Here is a 27993-nt window from a genome sequence, read left to right as displayed (position 1 = left end):
GCATGTGGAAATCCAGCTTTCTGACTGCAACTAGAAGCGAGGTTGTCAGGAAAATAAAGGCACAAATAATTATACTTTTAATGTTGTGTTCATGCTTTCACTTGAGCACAAAGCAGGCCTCCTAAAATGCGTGTTGTCAAGTCTGAGCTGGGACCCATCTCTGTTAGCATTACCTGGTCCAGGTCATTTCGTAAGGCGATTTTGCTTGTTACAAGCTCATGGGCAAGGTCATCGTTCTCCTGCTCCAGCCGCATGCTTGCTTCTTGGAGCCTGCGGTTTTCCCTCTGCAGAAAGAAAGGAACAACCAGAAAAGGAAGTTAATCCTTATCAATATTAAAGAGCAATAAGCGAGTATATTGTGTGTGTAAAACACTGAGAAGGCAAGAGTGCACATTAAGACAGGACTGCTGCTCTGGGAAACAACAGTGAATTAAGCCAGCAGTGCAAATGCAGCGATTCCACTTACATCCCAATGGTTATGCTGTGTCGCGTAAGTGACACACTGATTGTAGGTTTTCTCTGTCAAAAGTAAACACAGTCCTCTCCACAAAAGCACTTGGTTTCTGCTTGCTCATCATCAAAGTAATTAGGCAGATAAAATCCCACCCAGCAGCAGTGAACAGGGACCAATTAAGAGATACTCATAATAAAGTTTCCAATCATAAGTAGAAAGCTGTCCTGCTCCATTTTACAAAATTTTGTCTGCAGGAATCCATAAAAATAGTCCATTTTGTAGATGATGTAGTGCCAACCTCCCATCCTTTGCGGGACCAGTGAAGAACATCATTTAGCAGGGAACTCCCTACAGCTGCTGTATGGATCTATATTGCCATTTGTGGACTTTCTCTGTAACTTGCACCAGTGACAACAGTGCACGTTTTACAGGATACCTGCTGAGAAAAAGTGCCAGATGGAGAGGGGACCTCACTCCCTGGGCATGGGCCCAGAACCTGCTTGGCAGGCAATGCACGGCAACACAAAATGCAGAACTTTGAGACTGCAGGCCCTGGTCCTCGCTGCACTGCACTCCCTACCCACTCCGCACAGGCAGAAATGACTACGTAGAGCGCTAACTAGAGAGGTAAGTACACAGGAGAAGAATGAACAGTAGTAATTCATGTTTTTTAAAAATCAGTTTCAGTGACTGTTCTTCTAGGGCTGAGAAGCAGAATCATATTCAAAAGATGTCTGTGGGTCAGTGGACTTCCAGGAGTCCACATCAAAGACACATCTTCATCTTCATCTTCAGAAGAACACAGCCAGGTGGGACAGACAGAGGTGCCCTCCTCAAACGGATTTTAAGAGAGCAAAAAATACGCTGGCCTCCAGTCACACAATGACCGAGTATCTTTCATACCAAAAGAGACTGTAAAGGGAATTTGTGCGCTGTGGAAACTCAAGGAAAAATACTAAGTTCATATGGAAACTCATAGGTGGAGGAACAATAACATACATGCCGAGATTTCAAAAAGGACCTGTGCTCACTTGAAAGCTAAGTTATGTTCTCCAAGAAAAAACAGTAAAAGTGAATATATAGCAGCACTTAAGACAGCAAAAAAGTTCCAAGAGTTGTTCACTGAATGCCTTCCTACAAAATGTGATTTCTTTGCATAAGCACATTATTCACCTGTCTTCACTTCCTCCTGCTCACCAGCTACGCTCAGATATTTTTTTCTTTCCAAACTCACCACCATGAAACTGCAATTTTCCTTTCTGTTGCAAGAAGATTTTGCATGCTTGTCTTAAACAAAAAAGGACAACTACAGCTCTAAGAGGATGCTAAAAAGGGTCTCTTCTGTGTGGGAGCTTCCTCTGTGGCAGGAAGTAGAAGCTCTGCAAATACCCTCTCATTAATGTGACCCTATTGTGCAACTAGACTATGCACTGCGCTGTACAGGAAAGTAAGTTTGTTTCCTTTCCAAAAGATCGTACTTTAAATAACTTGTTTTGTAACAGAAACTGTAAGTAAAATACTTTTGTTTTAACATAGTTAAAATAACCACTGCTAAAAGACGCATAACTTTGGGGTCTTTTTTATTTTAATTGCACTGTATTCTGTTTGGGACAAGGAATTTTTAAAAGTAAAATTCTTCTGTAAGGGTATAAAGTGTAAAACCAAATTGCAGTCTTCAATAACAATAATAATTTTAAAAGGCTCTAATGTGTCTTTATTTCTGTATTTTGTTCAGACCATCTTGGAAATGTGGATTTTTACAGACACAGCTCTGCCAGTGAGCAGTTGTCAGAAAGTGACTTGAGTTCACCTAAAAACCAGGACCAGATCAGGACAGCATTGCTGCCAGGTGCTGCAGCACCAATACCTTTTCATAGGGATGTTGCTTGGAGGGAGAAATCAGCAAATTCTTAAGACTTCCACAAAATAACCCAGAAAGAAGTTTGCTTTAACATTTTTGCTATGCTTTTGCCAAAAGCTTCAGTGTCCGCAAAGCAAGCTGCACAATGTGAAGTTCAGAGTTCCTGCTTTGCATTCGCAGACAAGTGGGTAAGCAAGCTACGTGGTTGGAAATGCGCTATCCTCCTCTTAAACTAGAATTTACATGGCACGTTTTTAGGAAGTTAAAGATCTCTTACCTTGGGCATCCAGTCAATAGCTAAGAGATGTTTTTATCTCGTTCACCATACTTTTAATTTCCAGCGGAAAGTCTCTTATAGGGCCACCTTTACTCTTCCTCCACACAGGGCAGTATGCGCGATTAGATGGTTTGTCTTTTCCAGCTCCTCCCCCCAGATCTAGCAGTGAAAAACTGCCTCCTTCCTCAGGAGGAAACTCTTAATCTGCTTAAGTCTAAATAAAACCTAACGTTACACAGTAAAGACAAAAATAGCAAATAGCGCTTTTCACATGTAGCAAACTATTTTCAACGGCTCTGAAATATTTACAGGGTTTTATAAAATAACATTCGCAATGGCATGAAGTTCAACAGATGGAGCTGGTTCGTTACAGCAGGACTTGCATCACAGACAGCATTTTGTAACCTGGCATAAGCCAACTCGTCAGACCTGCTCGTTGTCCTTGGTGTAAACAGACAGCTTCCTGCCTTTTCTTTACACACCACTAACAATTTACTGACTACAACGATTTCCTTCTCTTCGGCATTGCTCAGTTTCTACAATCAGTAACATAAGAGATTCCTCTTTCCCAAATTCCTCCTTCCGCTTACAAAAGGCAGCCGGTGAACTCTGGTTAGCTTTTAAAAGGAGGATACTGCATTTCCAAAAGGGACAAACACCGCTGATACATATAAACACAAATAAACTTACCTCCTGTAAAGTCACAGACCAAATACTGCTTTCAACCATTGGTGTAAAGACAGTGAAAACAGGATATAAAATAATTTTTAATACCAACGAAGACAGCCAAAAAAAAAAACGTTGCTGAATCTTCAGTGGGTTTTTGGTTCTGAGTTTTAAAGAGGATATACTCCAGCTTCCATCACACACTGGACGGAAAGAAGAAGGCAAATTTGAAAGCAGTAGGCAAGCCTCACTCAGCTCAGGAGGACTGAAAGGCTGAACTCCACCCTCTGCTCCCTTCCAGCCAGCACCAAGGAGCAATTCCTGACAAGATTAGTGGCGATGATGCATCCTCTCTGTGCTGCTACTCAAGCGGGGTGTAACGAGTCACAAACCTTGTTAAGCAATTCAGTGTCGCATTTTCTGATGAGCAAACACTGAAACCCCAGATCTTTGGGCATGAACAGATCCGCAATGGTGGAATGAAAACACTGATTAAAATTCACTTTTCTGGATGTGAGCAAACTGAAGTCTTCGTAAGCCCATTGGAAAGGGCTCTTGATTGCGGAGGAGCTCTGAAGGAAAACCCTGTGAACCTCCATCTAGAAACCCAAAAGGCTTTTACAGCAACTATCCAGGAAAACTCTCATGGGAAGCAACACAGAGGCTCCTGGAGGTGATTTGTGTTTTCTGTTTGTTGACTCTGAAGAAGCATTCCCAAAAATGCCCCAGCACACTTTTTTTAAAAACCGCAAACAAACAACAAGCCACATCAAGAGTTATCTCATGTTTTTCCTCATGACAGTTGCCATTCAGTTACCATGACTCTGAATAAAAATGACCAGTGTATTAATTTTTGCTTCCACTTCAAACATGCAAAAGGCTATTATGTCCAAATTACACATTTATTCAGAGAGACAACTTCTCCGTTGCACAACAAGGTCCACAGAGGAAAAGGTGTTTCTACCCTCAGAACAGAACTGTGTGCACAGGCAGGGTCTGCTTGCAAAACTCCAGTCCTTCTTTGTATGGTTATATCCTCTTTATTTTAAATCAAGAAGTCCCAAGCCCAACTCCGTCAATTTCCCATCAAGTCAACCAAAACCCTGTTACACGAGATGTTCTCAAACACAGAAAAAACCCCCATAATATATAGAAAAATATCAATCTGAACTATATTGCTATTTTTTCTGCACATGCAACTCACTTTTCCTCCTGGCTTCTATAGGCAATTTGTAATTTATTTTAACCAAAAGTCATGAAATTCGGTGACAAACAGCAATTTAGAACATATTTATTCTTGCACCTTTTAAAAATCTATCTGACAAAAATGTGAGTGATAATTTGTTATAAGCAATAGAAACTAAAGTGAAAAGGTGTCCATAAAAAATACATTTTTCCTAAATAATACTTGTAAATACAGAAGGAAACAAACACCAAAAATCATGGCACTCTTTAATACTGTTCTTTTGGTAAGTCAAATCACAATCAACATGTAAAATACGAGCTGGGCAGGAACTCCTGTGGCATGTAACACAGCTTATTATAGCACATGAATTTAACCTGTCAAGAAAACGCAACTGGTTAATGGCAGGCCAGATGTTGCAAAACCAGCCCTTTTCTGGAGCCTATGGAGAGTTTGGGGTTGGTGGGATTGGAGGAGCACCCTGCCTGGACCCAGCTGCCCTCAGGCAGGAAGCATCTCTTTCCTGGCGTTTCACAGGAGGCTGCTCAGCCCCACTGTTCCCGTGCTCGGGAACACCTCTAGGACCCAAAGCACTGGGGAAGAGAGGAAGAAGCACGCCACGCTCTCACACTGCTCTCATTTGGTCCTGGTCTCTCCTGGACGCCCGGGTGAAAGTCAGACCTGCACGGGAGAGCTGTGCCAGCTCCCGCGAGTTCCCTCCCCACCGCTCACAGCGCAGCAGGGATGGACCAGGAGGAGGAGACAGCAGTGCAGCAGGGGTCCCACTGCCATCGCAGTGGCTGCTCCCACCCCAGCGCAGCGCACGGCCCATCTCCTACTCTCTCAACTGTCCATCAAGCCATTTCCACTGAGGGCCATGTCACAGGCAGGTGTCTTACTCAAGACATCCTTCATCACTGCAACTCGGAAGTGCCAATGTCTCTGTGGTCCTGACAAATCTCTATTGGCAATAAAAACTAACATGCTGCAAACGACAAAAACTGTAACAGCTATAACTAAAAACTATCTACAGACTGAAAGCCTGTTTCCTTCTTGACCTATAAGAGGAATATTCTGCAGGGATCTCCACGCCAGCAATCCCATCCAAGAAACATCCCCTTCCTGGGCAGTAAACCAAAAACTCGTTTTGTTCTGGGAAGAGAAACTGTAAAAATTACAACGATGTAGGCCTTTAGGGCACAGCCCACACAGAGAGCGCACAAGGCCAGAGGGAGCTAGCAGCAACGCCACACTCACAGGCAATACTGGCTTTTCAACAGCGTAGACTCAGTCCTTTCCCAAACCAGGCCCGGCTGGGCAAAGTCTAGCACTGATGCTGCCAAAATGAAATGCATTTCTAAACACAGGGGCTGCAGAGTGATCATTTAAGGGACAAGCGAAGCTGGCTCTCCACTTTCTGCCTGCGAGGATCCACACAGTTTGCATTTCTTGCTGCCCTTTGGAAACACTCTTGAAATGTCGATTCCTACCAACCTCAGCTTGACACATTAATAAAATCAAACAAGCAAGACAAGGAACAGAGAGCACTTATAAGCATTTCTCCATGACACCCATCAGCTGAAGAATGCGTCCGAACTTTGAACTTAATGTGCAGCTAGCCAGTTACAGGGACTCTCTCTAATCACAGCATCGCCATGAGGATCAGACCCAATCCGGCTTAATAAAAAAAATCACACAGTGAGTTGCAAAAGAGCAAGCCAAAACCCTGGGCTGTGTTCTTGACAGTGACAGTGACTCACACAGTGGCCGAAGAGTCACTTTCTATATACTCATTTGCAGCTTGGCGATAATGTTCTTCACTGTCCATCACCCAAGATTAACTAGTTAATATGCTTCCACAGAGCTTTAAAGAAGCCTTATTTGTTTTCTAAGTCTTATTTAAATTCCACAGTACTATAAGTGAACCACTGGAAAAATACTTAGTCAGCAGCAAGTTGTGTTTTTTTCTACATAGGTCATACTCACTATTGGCTCTCGGCTGCTACAGCAGTCCCAGTTCTCACAGACAATAAAATCTACACCCTTTGACATCAAAAGAAATATACTCAAAACATAATTTTTCACAGGTAAATACTTTTTTTTTAAAAAAAGTCAGTTTTACTTGGTCTGTACCTGTAACTGTATCTCATCACATTTGTGAATTATGGCATAGTCTTTCACTACAGATTTTCATACTGTGGTTTCCTGAACATGGTGCAGTTTCCTCACGTTCACAGACCACATAAACCTGTTGCTCCCTGTATGATTATTTACGACTCCACACTCCTGGTGGACTCCATACCAACTGCAATGTCACTTAACATATTAAGGCACAATGAAGAACAGCAGGAAAACAGTACAGGTATATGTAAGCAATGTCAGTTCCCAGTTAACCTGGCCAATGGGCAGTAAAGTGCTTCATCTCTGGCAGCTTCACCTAAAGAAAACTGAATTTTATAAAACAGGGTAAGCAATAAATGGATCCTGAACACTAAGTGAAGTATATGCCTAGAGGCAGAGCCTCCATCACACAAAAATCTATGGCAACAGAATGTAGCAGTGACAATAAAAGCAAATACATTGGAAAGATAAGCAATGCTGATCCAAAATTAAAGAACTATTCTTTTTTGGTGAACTATCAAGCTATCATATTAATAACTGAACCTTTATTTCTCTGCTGCTTTAAAGCAGGACATTTATCGCTGTTAATTCTATTGCAGTAGTACCTTGGGACCCCAGGAGAGCTCTGGATCCCACTGTACTAGGCATTATATTAACAAAAAATTACTAACGCTTGGTATAAACAGAGATGAATAACAAGGATCATATCAGTCAAGGAAGAGTTCATCTTCCAAAAGTCTCTGTGGATGCCACTGCACACAACTTGTGCTAGAACAATGTGTATTTTCTCCTTTTTGTGTCTGTAGCTGAGAATCAAACTTTGTTTCTGCGTCTCATGAAGATCTCCCGTAAAAGTGCAACAGCAGGAGAGTTACCTACAAACATATAAACTGAAAGAAGAAAAATATTATATGTGGCTACTTGCAGATGTCTTGAGAGTTACAAATGGTGCTTGAAATATTCCTGGAAAAAACTCTTAAGTCCAAGTGTTCAAACTGCTTGTTCAAGAAAGGGGATGAGTTTCACCTGCTACTTAACTTCCCTAAGATCTGCATTGGCGTATCCCAGAGAGGTGAGCGCAGTACACGCACCTCTGCTTAACTGCTGGAACTGAGTCACTCCCCAAGGGATTTAGCCAATGAAACAGGTTCCCATATAGCATCTCCCGTACCTTGTATCTGTCCATAGGATCTTCCTGCTGCAGCTGACTCTCTCGCATTGTTTGGTACTCTCTCTCATATTTCTTCAGCTTTTTTGTTGGCACCTGTGGAACATATTTGGAAAACATGCATTTAAAGATCAGAGGAACACTGGAAAGGCTGTCTGAAGGCTCTCCTTGCAAACAGGAAGCCAAGGAAGTGCTGGAAAACCGCTGCTGAATAAAGTCACTCCCCATTGCCCCCCCTTCCCTACTCAGCAAGCCATGTCAAACACTTACCAATACAGTTCACATCAACAGAAATCTTTCTGTGCCTACTGTTAATTATTCAAATATTTAAAGGAAAACAAGAGTGAAGTAGAGTAATTTTAATAAGAGTAACAAGAAGGAAAAAAGCGTGAACGACAGGAGTGAGAGAACAGGGAAGAGGAAAATATGCTTTCATAGGTATGAATCAACAAAACAATGACTTAGCAAGAAAACTGTTAAAAGTGAGATTAGAAGAAAGGAGCGTGCACGCAAAAGGACTGGACAATTCCCTGGGGGAGATCAGAGTAATGTTTTTTATTGCTGAAGGAGTATTAATGTCTAAATTATAGCTTGTGACCAATGCTCTCATGAAGTCTGGCATCAGACTCCTCCTAGGCAAAGGTGGAGACGCTGCAGTGCCCGCTTCCAGCCGCAGCAGGGAAACAGTGAGGCGACTACATAGAAATCACAAGCAAATTCAGTAAACAACCGTGCAGAAAGGTCAAGTCCCAGACAGCTTGATTTCTGGGAAACCACAGCTTCAACTTAAAACAAGGTAGACAAATAACACCTGTATTTTTTTAAACAAAGCATGGAGATCCTCTGCTTTACTTTAACCTTTTAATTGGGTACGCTGCGCTATATGAGCGATCCCATCTCTCTCTGGAGACCTTTAATAGCATTACTCTGTCCCCACCGTACAACAACAAGAAGCCGGCCCTAAGTGTCAAGTCATCTGCTGGCAGCTGGAAAGATCCCTAACGCCATGTACCGTCATGACTTGTAAACATACGCTTTTCCTGGATCTGTTATGTATGTATCTGTTCCTCTTGCCTATATTGATCGTGTCTAGCTGACTCCTGGTGTGAGGACATGCCACTGTCACCTTGCCTTAGGGCAAACAATTACTGCCAATGAGCAGAGATACGTGTTTACATGTAGTTTTGGTGCTGTTTTCCCTTTATTGGTTTTCAGCCAAATACCTCCTTCCTCTGCAGTACAGGAAGGGACCAAGCAAGTTCTCAGTGTCGCTGCAGAGGCCTCTGGGAGGTACACGTAGAAAACGTGAAACCCGTGATCTGCAAAGCACAATGCACAGGGAGCACTACTAAAGCAGTACCAATGCCCACAATTACTGATGAAATCTTAAACCAACCCCCCTAAAGAAAGCAAAGAGAAAAGGGTAAATGTAAAAACATGAAGCACTGGACAAACATACAAGAGAATTTAACTTGGATGACACTTAATAGCGCAAAACACAATGAAATGAAAATGAAAATCAGAGGTGCTTTTTTATGTTTCAACTGAGCAACATTCAAGATGCAAACCCATCCCATTTTGTCTTAGCTGCAACTTGAAACTGTTGAGGCTACTTAATATTCAAGAATAAGAAATCATTTCCAAGTAGTATTCTAAATGAAGTGAACCAACCACACATCCAAAGCCTAATCTATTCCCTCTTTCCACAATTCTTACTGTGATCTTATGCAGAGAAGCAGATCAAGGCTCCCAGGCTGGGGTGTTACGAGGACACCCTCCAAACCTAGTTCTCCTGTGCTGTTGTGGAGTTTTGTGCTCCAATATGCTACCAGCACAAAATGAAGATAAATATGAGGGAGACGTTGTGGCGCAGTATTGCAAAAGATGCAACATAGGTGTAACTTAGAAGATGATCTGTTCAACCAAAGATTGTCCTGATTTTTTATGCTTTTCACTAAGACTGGATAAAGCCTTTAAAGTACACATAAGAAGTAAGTCTCACTGCACAGAGAGACGAACCTCCCATCCATGCAGCTGCATGAATACCTCCCCCACCACCATTTTCCCCACGTTTACATGAGCAGTGCCGTATGCAGCCCAGCCCGGTGCTGGGTGTCGGGGACTGCTTCCACTGACCACCGCAGCAACCCACCAACAGCTTCACCTTTACAGCTGCCTGGAGCAGCATCCCCCTTTTCGCTTTAACCACAAGATGTGCTTAAATTACTTGTGAACGAAAATCATAGTTCTCTCTATAATCCAGAAGATACAGGCAAAATACAGCATAAAGGTAATGATCTGAGTAAGTAACTCTTACCAAGAGAGCAAATGGGATATAAAGCACCGCTATGACCCAAATGCCTACACTGAGCACTGTGCCACAGCTGTCCCTCACCAGGGAGGCTGAGCCTGTACATGAAGAGATGACTGCTGCTTCTTGGTAACACAACCTCACATGCAGCAGCCACCAGCGTGCAGCTCTCCTTGCATGTTTTTTAAATGTTAATTTTTTAAGCTGCCTGAGAGCAGCCTTATTTCTCTGGTTTCACCTTGTATGAGCTAAGGCAGAATTTAACTTGCACAGAGTCTATCTGGCACTTAATCATCCGCCTCGACAACACCAGAAACTAATCTGAACATGTTACATCAAAAACCATATGATGAGCAGGGGAGAACGAGCATCAGCTGCTTCGTTTAACTCTGCTCTCCACTGCCTTCACAGTCCCTGTTTCCACTCACTGACAATTCACAACCATTTCTTAATGCATGGTAACTCTTCCCACCAACCGTTCTTACCTATATGTTCTCAACTTTACTTTCTTAAATTTTAAGTCATAGCTGTGAGTAGGACCACACGTGGGTCCTCTGTGGCTTTATGGGGGATGAGGTACCTCTTTCACCATTACAGGAGCTATCCATGGCTGTGGCCTGGGATGAAGGGTGGTCCATGTGCCTGGCATGCTCTCCAGCAAGCAAACCGCATGGCAACACTTTCTTAGCAATGTTAACAGTAAATAATCCGTGAAACAGGGATCAAATCACAAAAGGTGTAAGCATCAGGGTGTAAGCATCATGTTGTGACATAGAAAACGGCGTCTGTGCTCGCTGAAAGAATATCCTGACTTATGCATGTTAGTATCTATTTCTTAATTGGAAAGTAGTACCTAACACAGTGAAAGTCTATTTTAAGGGTTTGGGGGTGGGTGGGAGGGGGGGGGAAATTCCTATTAGAAAACCAGTCCATACTAATCCACTTATCCCATAAAACAAAAACTTGAGCAGGTATGCTTAATAACTTTGGCAGGGACTATGCTTCACTGTTATTGTCTATTCAGCCACATTACTCAAAGGAGTTTGATAATTTATTACAGCACTTTCTTCTTCTGGGTATACACTAATAAATGAAAAAAAAAATTTAAAAGCCCATTTCCATATTCCCCAATTTAATTCCCTGAAACAGTTTGTGAATTCAACAAGGGACTTCTCTGTAAGCCCTTTCATAAGTAAGTACATAGTGCTAGCTATGTTTCAATCTTCATGGACTGCTCCTGAACAAAGCGTGCTCATAAATTTTCTGTAAAAGCTTCTGCAATATTGGTTTCTTCTTTCTTTAGCACCACGGGGTATATTGGCTAGAACTGATGGTTATCAAATTTAGGAGGCTCTTGTGGCTTATAAACATTGCTCATCTGTTTATCTCAGTATCTTATCTCCTTGACTCATTTTATTTTATTGTGTTCAAGCATAAAATCATGTCACAACTAGTTGTACGTACAGAAAAAGCTATGCAGAGCTTCTTATAAAACATCCACACAGAAGAACTGAACAAGCAAAACCTCTTTCTGAAAAAAACCCAGCAGGCTACTGCATTGAACACTCAAAGGACTCACCGCAGTGAGGTGATATGTGGCAGGTGAGAAACAAACATACTTTGTTTTTAGCTGCCTCCCTGTTCAGACATGGCTGGAAAGATCTGCTTCACCTTCTCTGGCAATCCTGCGCACAGGTAGTGTGCCGAGCATCAGCATCCACTCAGCTCCAGGAGACCTTTCTGTCATTCTGCAATTTCTTCAGCTGTTTACAGACAGTTCAGTCTGACCTTGCTGGATTAATAAATAACACATCTATGACTCTTTCCTCCGAAATGTTTTATTGCTCTAATGAAGCACGAGCACTCAGAGGAGGTAGTTATCATTATGTTCATTTGACAGCCAGGGAAATGGAAGCAGAGCTGTAAAGTGATTTCCTGAACATATTGAAGACAGCCAGAGGCTGATCCAGACAGAAAAATCCTATTAACTGATTTCTAATTTCCAGCACCGCCACAATGCCAGACTGAGCAGAGTATCTCTTTCCCAGAGTGCCACTTCTTTTCTCTATCTAGCACTGCATAAACACTCCAAAAATAGATCGCCCCATCACACTAACTGTAGCCAACATTCTGTGATCTCTGCACTCTTAATATTTTTCCTCTCTAGTTCTCACCTCAGTGAGGAAGGAAAAAAAAAAAAAAAGAAGAAAGCCAATTAACAAAATGTGCAATGCTTTCCTGTCCCATTCTTTGAAGCAGGTGACTTAATTTTCTGTTTCACTGGCGATGGATTTGCTTGGTATTTCAAGATTGAGGTGGGGGACTTGCATCCCTCCAAAGACAGTGTTACACTGTGTGCTGAAGACTGATGCAGAAGACCCCGAGCTTACTTTGGGCAAGCACTGGTAGCAACTGCAGGCATTGGCCGCAGCCCAGCTTCCCTTTTATCCATCCATCACACACATCTCGGGCTGCGATCCCCATGATAAGTCCAGACTTTTCCCACTGCTGCAAAGCAGGACCATTTCCAAGCACATGTGATGCCTGGGAGCCTGGCTCAGAGGTGATGGGACCAGCCGGGGACCAGCCTGAGCTCAGCCTGGGCTCCCTCAGACTTGGCTCAGCCCTTGCACACAGCCACAAGTACTGGCTGCAAGTGGCTCTCACAAACCACTGCTACGTGTGCCCCTCTTGAGGAGATCTGAGTTACGCTTGTGCGTACTTAATTTTCTTCACATTATGATTTAAAACAATATTAAAAGCAAGTTAATTTCAAAATGACACTTGGTTCTCCACAGTGTGTCATATGAAGACTGTAAGCTTTAAACAGAATCTCAGACAGCAGATTAGCGACAACAAATTTCAAATCACACGCATCATCTTAGTTCACGCTCAAAGTTGTTGTATCAATTTGTTCTAGTTAATACTTCATATTTAAAAGACAACTAAATAAGGGTCAAGGAAGGATAATATAGCTCTATTTAAACACTTTATTAGGCCAAATTAAGGCTTCAAAGTAAAAAAAAAACCATATGAAGACACTAACTCAGTGCTCTCCTGGTCTGTGCAGTCATTGCTATGCATAACTGTGTCGTCCTTTTCTTAAAATGTGGTTGCCAAAAGGCATGAAGAAGTATCCTGCAGTATCTGTCACTGGGAATAAGATTCAGAAGTAGATAAGCAATTTATTTTTCTTTTGGGAGGATGCAGTGATGGAAAAGAAAGAACAAAACCCACAGTAACATGTTGACACAACAGACTCGTCTCTTGGATTAGACTTTAAAGAGGGTGAGTGGGATGTCATATTTAAATATTGCACACTACAATCTGAACAACTGTATCTCCAATGAGATATTAGCCACAAGCATGAAATTTGAGAAGAAAAAGGGCAAATCATAATTTCTCACAAAACTCTCTTTGCGCTGGGTAGTCTGCAAAGAAGAAAATCTGCAGCATTCATTTGCAGAAAAAATGTACAGATTAAAATCAGCTGCTACCTAAAGAAAATTCACAAGCTGGAACACAGCTTGAAGAATTCCCATTTCTCCTTTTGTCACCGTGCGGTGAAGGGCTCGCTGATAACAAGCGGTTTCACCACAGGTTTGAAATCAAATGGAACAGCCCTCATCAGTGTTTCACCTAGCTACAGCATCGCATTCAGGACCCAGAAATCCCTCAACTCTAAAACACACCACAAATCTCATTAAACATTGTCTAACCCCTGGTTTTGGGGCAACATGATCAAAAAGTTTTTGTGAAGCAGCCTCTCACACATCTGATTCTAGCATTATCCTCATCGCAGCCTGGCTTTGGGCAAGCTTGCAGCACAAAACGTGCAGTGCTTGGGCTGATTATCCACCTCTCATTGCAGTGGATGAAGGTGGGTCCATGGTGCTGTTATTCTGCTCAAGCTCGCATGTTGCACACAGCACAATAAAAGCCCTGAATGTCAGATGCTATTTTATCATCTCTGCCAGCAGGAAGGAGATGTTCCCTGAAATTCCTTGGAAACGTACATTGTGTTGGAGAGACCGTCTGCTTCATGCGTGCCTGTCTGAATGCCTGCTGCAGAACAGCATCTCTCTCCACCTGGCTTTTGGAAAAAAGAAGAACTTACAGAAATGCTCTTTTTATATCAGCAAAGCAGCTTGCTCCACACCAGCACACCTAAGTATCCCTTCCTTGCAGGGGGAGAGTTTTCTTCCTTCAGCAAGTCACCTCGTTGCCAGCTCTGTAGGTGTAAGACCTCCTGAAGAGAGTTTTCAGGATAACACAAATCCAATTTGAAAGCTGGCTGGAGGCAAAGGAAACCTGCTTTGCTGTGAATTTTTATTTTTATTTAATTCTTCCACATCAGTTCATTATCAAAATATCTCAATTGCAACTGAGACACCCAGAGGAATTTATAAAAAGAGGGGAAAGGCAGGTTGCAAAATTTACAGAGTACCTGCACAATTTACTGTGATTCAAAATGGCAGTGTCCGCAGTCAGTGATGCTGGATGATTTCCAACACCATATCCTTTTGTCAGATTTTAATCTCTAGAATGTATTTCCATTCACCTAAACCTGCTGAACCTGGCATAACACATTATTCTTCCATAGCCCTGCTGTTTAAAGATCTGCTTAGTTAGGCTCAGTTAGCAATACAGTTAAGTAAGTTAAAAGAGTAAGCTGAGACCGAGAGATATTCAATAAGCCTCATTGTACAGCAATCCAGTGGCAACACAGGAAAAGAGAACGAGAAATTCAGATTCCCTGAACTGTAGCTCTAAACACCGGCGTCTACTTTTGCACTCATCACACTGCTTGTGTTTGAGAGGCACATATATTGACTGCAGAGGAATCTGCATTTAAAAAAAAAAAAAAGCTAAAGGAAAGCATGTTCTGCCTTGTGGCAGAGGCTCTTCAAGACACTCCTCTTCAGATCCCCAAATCACTTTTCAGCACTCAAAAATTCATTTTCACTTTGAGATATGGAGGGCTTATTATCCACTTCAACTCTATTTGTTTTAGCAAAAAAGAGACACCCTGAGTGGCTTAAAAGCAGTGCTTGAAAATGGCTGATTATTTTATATACTTGCAGCTGATGTCTAGCAGCTCACCCAGACAAAAAGTGCTTCCTCTCGCGTACAGATAAGGGCTTTAGCATTGAGATGCTGTCGTGGTTTAACCCCAGCCGGCAACTAAGCACCACACAGCCGCTCGCTCACTCCCCCCACTGGGATGGGGGAGAGAATCGGAAGGGTAAAAGTGAGAAAACTCGTGGGTTGAGATAAAGACAGTTTAATAGGTAAAGCAAAAGCTGCGCACACCAGCAAAGCAAAACAAGGAATTCATTCACTGCTTCCCATTGGCAGGCAGGTGTTCAGCCATCTCCAGGAAAGCAGGGCTCCATCACGCCTAACGGTTACTTGGGAAGACAAACGCCATCACTCCAAACGTCCCCCCCTTCCTTCTTCTTCCCCCAGATTTATATGCTGAGCATGACGTCACATGGTATGGAATATCCCTTTGGCCAGTTGGGGTCAGCTGTCCTGGCTGTGCCCCCTCCCAGCTTCTTGTGCACCTCCAGCCTTCTCAGTCGGTAGAGCATGGGAAGCTGAAAAGCCCTTGACTAGTGTAAGCACTGCTCAGCAACAACTAAAACATCGGTGTGTCATCAACATTGTTCTCACCCTAAATCCAAAACGCAGCACTGTACCAGCTACTAGGAAGGAAATTAACTCTATCCCTGCCGAAACCAGGACAGATGCACACCGTGAAAGGAAACAGCTATGTCCACTTTGTCAGCAAGCACCCATTTTGCACTTAAATTGGCTCTGGTCAACAGGAATACTGTGGTTAAGGATACAAATATTTGAAACATTCTGGATGGAAAATATCCGGGTACAGGTCATTTTTATTATTCAACATAACTTAAAGAATGCCTGAACAACGAGATCTCTGCTACAAAAGGCTATATAGGGTAAATGAAACTACCTATATATCCCAAGGCCACAGATTAGGATCAGATAACTGGGGGAACTGACGCTCTGACCAGCCATCTGGGACAAGGCCCTGCTCTGCATAACACAGTTACTACGAACAGCAGCAGTTTTTCCAGCATGGAATTTATTCATTGGTTTGTACCTCATAACATAACAGTTCCATGTGATTTTGTGTGTCTTACATACACGCACCTTTTGGTATGCAGCATTTGGTACTAAAGGTTTTATACGTATCCTCAGTGACTATGCAAAATTAGACCTCAACTCTCCCCCATTTAGAGGTACATCATTCATTTTGATTTACATCTAACCCATGCCCGCAAAAATTTTAGAGCTTTGATTGTATTTCTTGGCACATCACAGCAATAGAAGAGAAGGGCAAGCGGGAAGACAAGTGCAGTCTTCACCACCATCCCTGTGACAACAGAATCAGAAATTCAGGAAAAAGTCCCCGGTGATTTTCTTGCATCACTTAGCAGAGAAACAACCTCTCCTAGCTGTGCTGTGTTAGGGTGTGCTTTCCAACCTTGTTTATCCTGAAACTAACACAGACCTGTCTCACAATCACACTTATGGAAAACTGCTGACACAAGGCTAGCAACTGGTCAGTAACCAGGTTCAAAATATTGGTATTACCAAGGCTGTAAAACCTGTCACACTGAACGTAATAGTCCACAGAGTCAACAGCTTTCAGCTAATAAACCCCCGGCTGAATACATCTTCTGAAACCTGCCACGAGACTGGTGAAACCAGCTGTCTGTCAGACTAGATTCTGACTCTGCTGCGTTATCAAGCCACATCTTGTCTCCTGTCACACTCCATGCCCAGCACAAGGGCAACATTAAAAAAAATTCTACTTCCTGAAACGGAGGATGGGTGGTAGATCGCAACTCTAAACCATATGCCCGGGTAAGCTATATTCATCAGTAAAGTACCTCATAGTATTCTTTGAACACACGTGGTAATATTATTTTAGATCAATTCTGTGTCACAGTATCAAGAAAATTGTAATGCTGTCACACTATAAATCTGCATCTTTAAAATCACCGTCAGGCTTCTCTGATGTGTGGTGAGGTCCTTGATGTTAAAATACCTTTCATTACTTTTATAAATATTTAAAACCCACAAGCTACTAATAGCAATTACTTTTTAGTGCATTACTCCACTAGCAGAAAATACATACCTTTTCTATATTAAAGCTGAACCATTATATACTTACATTCAGGGCTCCACAATCCCTTCTGTTGTATCAAATACTTTTATCTATACTTCAGCAACTAACACAACTTTTACCGCATCTTCTCAAAAGCTTTGCCTGTTTTCTGCTTGCCCAGCTCTATAAACACAACTGCTAAAATCCTAAAATAAAAAAAAAAGTCTTTAAAACTGCACATTAAATGATCAGCATTTTGAAAATACAAGTGGGACAGTGTCCAACTTCCAAGGTACCAGAAACGCTCACTGAAGCATTTTACTGCAATAGCTAATCCTTGTCCTGCTCTGTTCTCTCTCTATTCCTTCATCTGCTGAGAACGTTTCCTCAGTGCCTCATTAAGAGGCTTCAGGTTTTGCCATATTTGCACCTTTCAGCCTCCATGGTACCTGCAAAACACCTTGGCATGGAGCTGGCAGGTAACTGGAGGAAGGGCAGGCCATGAGAGTTTAAAAGCACTGGTCAGCCATTAATGTAGTGTAAGCAGCTGCTGGAGAGCATCCCTGGGGACAGGAACGCACAGCAGCACTGCACGTCAGCCCCAAGAGATACAAAGCAAGCGTACCGATTCGCAAACCTGTGTATATGAGGCTGCTTTTTGGTTTTTTAAACCTGCTGTTTCACTGCCCCAGCTATGGTTCCACCACCACCGCTAGCACTACTGGCTGAGTTTGCCACTTTCCCTGTGCAGAGACCTGCGCTCATCCATTATGTCTAGCTGAGACCCTGTCAGGCTAATCAATTCCCAATGAACTCGAGACCCTCTACTTCATCATCTAGCAGGGAAAATCCCAAGAGCATCTTAAGCACTGACAAAAGCAAGAAGTTTGCATCAGGCAGGAGGGGCTGAAGGCGGAAGATGAAATGTGGCCGTGCTGCCAACTTCAGCTGGAAAGCTAAGCTGCTGCTGCTGCCACTGAAGAGAGAGCCCTATAAAAGAAAGGGCTCCTACAAAGGGGAAAACACCCACTTTTTGCAGCAACGTCTAGCTTCCACTATTTTCACCGTCCGATACCAACAGCCACAAAGAAGAAGCAAGCCCAATTTTCTTTCCAGGCTCTCTGTCCCGTTCCTCTTGCCATGGAAAGGAGACCCTCAGTTTTGGGATAACAGAATTCAGTGTTGCCTGACCTGCTATGGAAGTTCAACCTGCGTCTGGACAATCTCTGTGTGCTTGTTCTTCCCTATACACTTAACTTCTATAATCTCCAAGGTAAAGGACAAACAAATGCCATGATATCTTAACTTGGGATTACTTCGGTGACTCTACCTTGTAGCAAAACGACAATGCTTTGTATATACAGTAAGCTTTGTCTTGGCATAGCTAAGATGCTACTCTGAAATCAAACCATCTGGATTTTTCTTAGCAAAAAAGACAAGCCTACAGCTTTAAAACATCGGCGGCCAGCATAACTAACATTCCAGTCAATGCAGGATTTTTTTTTTTTTTGGTGAGTTCATGTTGACACAGCTAGAAGGAAGCAGTAAAGAAAAAATGTGCATATTGAACGGTGCATGCAAGCACAAACTAAACAAGACAAAAAACACTGAAATGCGTTTTCCAACCTCGGTAGTGAATTTATGCCAAATTCTTCTGAGAACTGGGTTCAAAAAGAATGAAAATTGTTGTAGACAATGAAGACAGTATTTTTAACTAACACATTCACCTACACAAACTTTCTAATCCATCTTCTAGTAATTAAGAAATTAGGCTTCTATAAAGAGATTAACTGCCTCTTCATCCAGTTTTAGCACTTCTTTCAAAGTCGATGAACATACTGATCATGGAGATACTGACAGAACACCGGTAAATACATGTATGTTGCATTTGCTATGATTACACACAAAGCTTTGGGGTTTGTATATAGCTTTACTAAGGTGTAATGTATTATATATAATGGCAATCTACAAGAAAAGACAAGTGCAGTAAGAAAGCCGAAGGCTTAGAATTCAGGACCTTCAAATCTCTCATGTGACTCACTTCACTTTCTCATCTTAATATGTATCTAACTACTGTATCTAACAGATATAAAGTGGCTGTATCAATCTTACCTGACCTACCTCACCTGTGGGGAGAGAAATAAGTGAAATGCTTCTAATTTAACCATTTCTGCATTTAAATGTTGAAATATGGCCTTACAAAGTAACTCATCACCTACTCTTCTTTAATTGCAAAGCTTCATGCTGATACCCAACACGTTCAAGGTCATTAAAACTAAAGACCTAATGAACCAATAATGTCTAGAAACTTATTTCCAATTTCTTCTCCCAAATGGGCTTGTAACAACGACAGAAACAGAAGTCTGTTTCTCAAGTGTCAATTTGTGTTGGAATTGTGTCGATTTTCCTGGAATTCTTTTTAAGAAGAAAATGAGGAAGCTCCAAAATACTGAAATGTCCCACTTCTGAATGTTTAATCACAAAGATTCTGTTCTTATTTATAAAATGTCTGTTTGAGACATTGCTTAAATAATTCCCTCTTGATCCAAAGACAATAAAAGGGCAGCAGGAAGAAATGCTTTCAAACATGAAGAGAAAATAAACAGAAAATAATATAGGTAACTAATTAGGGACAAATAAAGCAGTAACTGAAACTAAATGCAGAAGAAAAAAGTTTAAATTCTTTCTTGAGTTTCATTAGGCTGGACTTGATTCTAGAGCATACTGAAAACAAGAGGATTCCTAAGCGTTGTTCATATGCATTAATAATTAGAGCTCGAAAATAATTATAATTGAGACGAGTCAGAATTGTCCAGAAAACAGCTCTGCTCTGTTGGAAACCAGGCTGCAGGTTTTTATGCAGAGCAGAAGTACCGACAGAACTAGCAGATGAGATCTCCAGTCCACCGATGTTCATTTTTAGTAAATCCTTGAACGCGGTAGAGATTCACTTAGACTAGAAGAAAATTCTGTACTACCAATATTTAATAACCACAAACAAAACCATCTGGATGACTTTGGCTGGTTAGCTGAAATCCAGAAACTCACACACGCGCTCTACAGAGCTGATAAGGATCCAGCCGGTAACTAGAGTAGGAATGTAACTGGTTCCACACCAACGTGATTTTATAAACTGTAGGTCCCATTTCATTCTTTATCTACAGGTTTGATTGATAAAAATAATTTTACAGTTATAACAGTCTTCTCCAGCACTGGATTCACTACCACAGCTAGATTTATTTAAAAAAACCAACCAAACAAACAAAAAAACACAAAAAAAAACAAGCCCCAGAAGAGTATCCGATAGCCATAAAGCATGAATTAAAAAGCTTAGGAAATGGGTCAAAAAGCCATTGTCAAAGGGAATCATTATTCAATGACATTTTCATTTTTGGTTAATGACATCCTAAAGGGTGTCTTCTGGGACTCATAAAAGATCCAGCACTGTCAAACATTACATCAGTGGCCTGGAAGTGAAAAATACAGTCCCGTTAATAAAATTCAGATGACGCATGGATAGAAAGGGCTGTAAAGAACAAGCAGAAGGACCAGAAAATTACACACATATATTTGAATTCCTGGAAATAGCTTACTCCAATGAAACACACCGCTGGGCCGACCCCAGACCAAATGTATGCAGGGCTTTACTGCAGCACAGAGCAGTAGACCTCCAGCTGGGGTTGAATCCCATGAAGAGATGGGATCAGTCCCAAGAAAGCACCATTTGGACCTTTCCAAAAATTTTGGAAACTTTTCTGTTCTCTGGGAAGAATGGGGGATGGGGGAACGGGAGGCACATGCTGTGAAAGCAGCCTGCCATCCGCTGGGCAAGTCCTAGCTCTTCCTCCACAGCCCTCCCCCTCCCACCTCACTGCTTGATGGCAAGCTGACCAAAATAATCCTTCAAAAATATGCTAATTTAATTGTTTATTTTTAATTGTATCAGTACCATTCATAACACAGCCCCACAAGTAGCTGCATCAGCACCACTCAGGAGGCCATACATTGCCGTGTGGAACTGGGAACACTGGTGTAGGGAGAAGGGCAGGAAATAACAGACCACCTTAGCAGTGAGAAAAATGTAACTGCCATCAGAGTCAGGCTGCGGCAGAAAGGCTGATGGGAGCCCTGAGATGCACAAGGATAGGAAAAAGCAGGATGACTAGGGAAGTTTTAACCCTGGATCGTCACTGAGACCAATACTGGAAAACTGCATCTAGTCCTGGCAGATGCAGGGGCAGGGGGGGACGATGGGACAGGGAATGAAGAGGATAAGGAGCAGAGCCACTGAACTGTTTTGTGCAGGGTGTAAATGCCTCACGGCAGGAGGTTTAAGAGCTCAAGCTCCTCAGTTTGTACAAGAGAGCACAGACAGCTGAGTTGGTCGCAGCAAGTACCTTCATAGGGATAAAATAAGTAATGGTACAGACTGCTGTACTCTGGCACAAAAATGCATGCCAGATCCAAGACAGGAAGCTGAAACCAGAATGAATCTAAATGAGAAACTAGAAACATATTTTGAACAGCGAGAGATCAACAGATTACTGTGGAAAATGATACCTTTTCCCACCTCCTGTTACACTCAAATGAGAGCCGGATGCTTTCCCAGAAGAGCATTTAATAGAGTTTTTAATTTTCAAAAAATGCTACTGGAATGAAGTTGGATGAAAGAGATTAAGCTTAGATAATTGAAAGATGAAGATCTGCCTAGCCTTAACCTCTGTGAGTGAGTGGGCAGGATGAACCACCTCTCTCACTTCCATGCAATTGAACCTCTATGCCAAACATGGGCTCCACAGTGACACTGTCAGACACAGGTTGCACCACAGAGCGTTTAACAGAGACAGGAAAACCATTAGACTGATGTGCACTGATGCAATACCAAAGACCACAGCTGGGTGCAACCCAGCAGCAGCTGACGACTCCTCATGCAGTGGGAAGCTGACTCCCATGCCTTCCCACTTGCCAAATGCCATGACTGTTTTCTGCCCCGATACCAAAGGCTACGGCTTCACCTTTGACAGCTTCTACTCCGCATTAATAATATGCAGCAGCAAAAACGTGCTGCGCATTGAAGGTTTAGGACAGCAGAAAACAAATGGGATGCAATATAGAAATAAATAGCCCAAGGTATTTTAGTACCAATTATTAATTTTCATATTCAATAACAAATGAGTGATGAAGGTCAAATAAGCATAAGCAAGAATAAAATTTTATGCCAGCTACACATTACCATAATACAAAATATATGCTTCTTCACTGTTTATGAATTTCACATTTAGGGCTAGATTTGTGTATGTTAAACAAGCACTCTGCAAGTTTTATCAGACAAGTGTCTGCTCCACGATCAAGTCTGGTTTTAGCAACAGGAGGGACCAGGAGCTTACCCACTGGGGGGAAATTACCTCCTCTCTGGCCTACGAGGATTTGTATATGACAGCGGACATACGGGGGTTTCACACTGTCACTTCAGAAGCTGTGCCAGTTTTCCTAAATATGATGGAACTCCAAGACATTAGAACCTGGGAAATCCAAGGAAGGAAGAGATTTCATTTTGATGTGTTCGGTTTTAACATCCAAAGGTGTCAACCAAATCTTACTGAGAAAAAATTGCAGCCAAACTAATATTCGTATACATCAGTTACACTCTCAAATCTAAAATAAGTTAGTAAGCAAACTACAGTCTGACACGATGATCCATTTAATTAGCTTTATACAAGCAGTTTCCTTCACCAACTTCAAATCTAGATGAGTTTCAGGGGAAGAAGATAACATTGTGGGGCTGACTCCTTAAAGCAGAATAAAAATGTAGAATTTTTATAAACAAAAATTCAGGTGATATTTAATGTTATTTTTACTATTCCATATAAACATGGCTCATTTGATTTTTTGGGAAGACTGAAGATTTGTACTGGTAAAAGAAATTGCAGAAAAGCTAATGAAACTGGAAGGATGACAAGTGTGAGCGGAACACACAAGATCTTTAAAAATCGAAAGAGTTAAAGAAAGAGCAGCAGCGTCCTGAAATCACAAAAGACAAGGAACTTGAGCAGTCAAGGGAAGGGAAAGACAAAACGATTAGAGCTTTTGTTTTTCTGCATCACACGTTTAATGAATAAAAGTTTTTATTTTATTATGCATGTATGTAAGAAAATTTTTCCTGCTCCAAAGACAGGGTGAGAGGATCAGGGCAGAATCTGGCTGCTCCTGGCCCACAGAGGAGGAAGGGGCAGAGGTGAGACAGCTCCTAGAGACATCCTGAGAGCAGGATCCCTCCTTCTGTTGGGAAGGGAAGGGCACAGACAAGGATTATATCTGCTGGAAAGAGCCAATTCTCGTAACAGCAACCACCCAAATTCCCTTTTACTCCTCCTTTGGCAGTAGCAACAGCAGCAGCACGCCAGCGGTAATGCCACCCAGGGAAAGATGGTCTTCAAAAGCTCAAATGCTGCCAGCTCCTCCTCAGCGCAAGACTCCACACAAGACAGAATTAGAGACTCATAGAGAAAATTAGATTGGAAGGGCTCTCCAGTGGGCATATAGACCAACCTCCTGCTCAGGCAGGGATAGCTTAAAAGTCAGAGCATGCTGCTCAATTATTGAAAGTCTCCAAGGATGGAGATGCCAGGGGCTCCCTGGGCAGAACTGCTTTCCCTTATGCTGAGCCAGAATTTGCTTTGCTGCAAATCGTGACCATTCCTTGTCTTTTCACTGTGTGCCTCTGAAAGGAGTTTGGCTCCATCCTCTCTAGGACCTTCTTTTAGGTGGCAGGAGACTGCAATTAGATCCCTCCTGAGCTGTCTCTTCTTCAGGCTAAGCTGCCCCAACCCGCTCATCCTTCCCTCGTGCGGTCGGCCCCCTGCCTTCCCAGTGGCCTTCCGCTGGGCTCGTTCTCGGTTGCGAATATCCCTTTTCTCCAGGCAGGGCTCAAAACCATATTCAGTGCGTGAGACGCAGCCTCACAACTGCTGGGTGGAAGGGAATAACCATTTCACCGGACATGCTGGCTGTGCTCTTGGTAACGCCTTCTCATGCACAGCTAGCCTTCGTCACTGCTGGGGCATGCTGCTCACTCATGTTGTCATCCACCAGAACTCCCAACACTCTTTTTGCATCAATGCTATACAGACATTTGGTCCCCAGCCTGCACAGACGATGGAGTTATTCCCACCCAGGGAGGAACCCAGGGTTTTGCATTTGTCTTTGCTGAACCTCAGGAGGTTCCTCTCAGCCCACCCCTGCTGAGGTTCCTCTGAACGGCAGACCTGCCTTCCCACGTGTCCACCACTCACCCTCCAGTTTTTATGACCTGAAAACCAAGTTTTTGCCATCTGAAAAGCAGGGCGCATCCTGAAAATGTTAAACAGTATCAGCCCCCAAACCCAACTTTTAGCCAGCTGCCAGTTAGACTTCAACCCACTGACTACTACACCCTGCACACCTGCCAGGACACCCAGTTTTTCACCCACTTTGCAGTTCACCCATCCGCTTTGAACCTCCTCAGTTTGGCTTTGATGGGAAATTAAGAGCCTAGAAATCATTATGTGGCAGAGTCTGTTGGTGCGTAACCACAAATTATTTCTATGAAATGGCTGATCATTCCCTTGAACAGGAGAGCTAAACACAACAAGGCAGGCAGGCAAATGAAAATACAATTAAGCTTTCCAGAAGAATGTCCTTCAACTCTGGATTAAGAGGATTATACCACTTAGTAATACCATTTTTATAACCCCTTGGGTCCAAGTTTTCTGCAGATAAGTTGAGAATTGAAATTCCCTGGAGTAAAGCTACTCAATTCTTGCACAAACTACACAGCAGTCCGCTTTTATAGGCTGCTTTGCATGTCTGTGCGAAGTAGTTTCAGAGTAACTTGAAATCTTGGAAGCAAGACCACATAGCAAAACAACCGTGTGTCATGGTCACGCTGCAATATGACTAATTTAATAAAACATACGTTGGAGGATTGCTATCGTACAGTGTTGCTTTGAAGCATATTTAACAAAACCTTATCTCAGATCATCTACATCCTGTTTAATTGGTATTTATGTGCATCAAAGCAACGCTACAAAAACACTGCTACGCTTTCCACTGAAAAATTCACATTTTCCATTGAAAAATACAACTAGAATTGATGGGACCTGGGAAACAGCAGATTCTGATTTTCCTCACAAAGTTCATTACGTATGTGGCACTGGACATGTCAGAAGGATAAGAAAGGCTGGCTTTAAGCATAAGCAACCCACAACAGCGATCATCCAGGCCTGGTTTGGTTTCAGTATTAACCCTTTGCCACTTCACATCGTAACACATGGCGCTCTCCTCTGTGCAAGAGAGCCTCCTGTGTGCTCTGACCTATTGCACAATCCAAATGAACTATAATGAGTTACTAGTTGCAAGATTTCTGGCACTACAACAAAGCCATCCTGGCATCCAAACTGCAGAACAGGATGAAAGCCTTTAAAGAACATTTTTTTAAACTTTTCTCTGCAACCAGAGCAGCATACTAGAAACTCCTTTAAAAATAAATGAAACCTGGATTTTGCTAACAAACAGATGAATCCTAGGTTGCAAAAATACCTGTGCTATTAACATGAGCTCTCAGAATAAATGAAAACTCTGCAAATTCTTTCTGCAGAATGTTACTTTATGTACAGTACATACCTTTGTGCAATCCGGTAAAATGACCAGGACAGAGTCAATAGGATTTGCCCCAACTTATCCCAACTGGCAGCTTGTTCCACAATTAAACATGGCAGCAGAGAACTGAAAGAAACTTTCTGAGTCATCAGGTCCCATCCCTTGGTAGCGCAGGCTCCCACGTACCATCTAATCCTATCGAGCTTCATCTTAAACCTACTCAGGTTGTTTGCACCATTATTTGCTTGTTTAAAATACTTCAAAACCATTTAAAAGAGTAGTTAAGTATTTCCTATGTAAACCCTGTGAAAAACACATTTCTTAACTTATTTACTACTACATAATGCACTGAAACATGTTAGTACTCTTTGATTCAGGAAAAGAATTGATAAGAACACATACTTACACTAATCATTCAAATCTTATAAATAATAGTAATAATGATACTTTCCCCCTCCCACAGTTGTTCCACGTAAGTATCTCTGTTTACTAGGACATAGGTGGTTACTTCATAGAGAAATGTTTTTTAAAAAAATGTTATTTCATCACATTTTCAGAGTGGTAAAAATCAGGTGGAGCTGTAAGGTGGTGCTCTTGACACCAGTTACTCTCTCCCCCAGTCACTTGCAGCTGATCTGGAGCAATCTAGAGATACCTAGCGCAATGTCCATTACTTTTGCTCCGAAGCTATACAAAACTTAAGAGGCCATCACCGAGCCCATTTAAGCAGCACTTTTCAAAGATTTAAATTATAGGGTAAGCCATCCAGGAAATGTTTTCTTACCACGAGGGTTTTAATTTAAACAACTGCAGAACTGGCTCTAGAGCATGCAGGCAGTTCAGGACAGGAGGCATCCAGGAAACCCCACTGTCACCATCATTTGCTCAGAGAAATTGAACAAAAGGGCCTCTCCCAGAGCCTGCTGGCAGGTACCTTGTGCGCGAGTACCTGGCTCCTGTTAATCCTATCGCAACACGGGTACCTCTCTGAAGGAACGATGCTACTCTGGGCTTCCAGTCAAAATAATAAATGCTGCCATAGCAATCAGCTGAGGCAGAAAAAGAGGAAAGGTTGTGGCTGGACAATGAATTGAGGTATACCACATAGTTAAAAATACCCAGCATGGAAAAAGTATGCAACTCCTAATATGCTGGTTAAGTTAAAGCCTACTTGGAGCCCAATCTCCAACCAGGTCATATTGAAGTACACAGTTTTGTCTATACTGGACTTCCAGATTTATTAGCTAACTATTCTAATGGGCCTTGTAAATTCTAGCCTAGAGGAGGCCAGGGACAGAAAAAGGCATCATAATAAAAGGGACTGGGCAGAACTCTGGTTTAGATCCAGAGGCCTATGGGAGATGCAAGAGATGAGTTCATGCACCCGAGATTTCCTGAGCATGGACAGGCAGAAAAACCCAAGCAGGAAATAGGCTTAGAGAGGTTTTACACAAGATAGCAACAAAGCAAATTTTTCCTCCCTTTGTCATAGCTTAGCAAACTACCTGGATACAAACACATAAACAGACCAAAATCTGCAAACACAAATGCTTAATTGGATTGCTAAATAATTAGCCTGATTTGTATTTAGACTGAAATGTTAACTGTATTTGATTTCAAGTTAAGCTCAACACCTATACGTGCGTTTTTATTTTTCAAAGACTTCTTTTGATTGATTCTAGGTAGACTGGCTCACACATAGGCTCATCTGTAGAATTTAAGACCAAAGATGAATTTTGGCACCAAACTTCAGAGTCAAAACTAGTGCCTTAAATGCAGCTCCTTACAAGTGCTGGCATCTCCACGAGGGAGGAAGATGACCACACTATACATGTCATTTACATAAAGATATACACTATTTATGAAAAAAGGAAGTGGTCGTTTAACTAAAAAGGCTTTACAGATACTTACGCTGATTTCAAAAGAGCGTGTAAAAGTGTTAAATCACCATTTCCATACAAGAGACCGATTCTCTTAGATTTAGTGATGACAGTGACCTACACCCCAGACCCTGGGTGTACACTGAGCATCTGGCCTGAACCTTTAACTGACATGCTAAAACACATCACTGCGTTTACATCATTTAGTGCCGATTCCACGGTTAGGTAAGCTCAGTCATTTTCCAGTTTAATTATTATTTCAATTATTTCAGTATTATTTAAAAAATGTTATTT

At 42.2% G+C, this 27993-nt stretch overlaps 1 protein-coding gene across 1 annotated transcript in view; it reads right to left on the bottom strand.

Annotated features, from left to right (window-relative positions):
- The window catches only part of RABGAP1L (RAB GTPase activating protein 1 like), a 239104-nt gene that overhangs the window by 7791 nt on the left and 203320 nt on the right, over positions 1-27993 (bottom strand). Inside the window, 2 exon segments of the mRNA XM_009275856.2 lie at positions 174-284; positions 7734-7826. Of these exon segments, the coding sequence (XP_009274131.1) occupies positions 174-284; positions 7734-7826 (204 nt within the window).

Source organism: Aptenodytes forsteri, unplaced genomic scaffold (assembly GCF_000699145.1).
Source record: "Aptenodytes forsteri isolate BGI_AS27 unplaced genomic scaffold, ASM69914v1 Scaffold289, whole genome shotgun sequence".
Classification (NCBI taxonomy): Eukaryota; Metazoa; Chordata; class Aves; order Sphenisciformes; family Spheniscidae; genus Aptenodytes; species Aptenodytes forsteri.
This window is presented reverse-complemented; position numbering and strand designations above follow the sequence as displayed.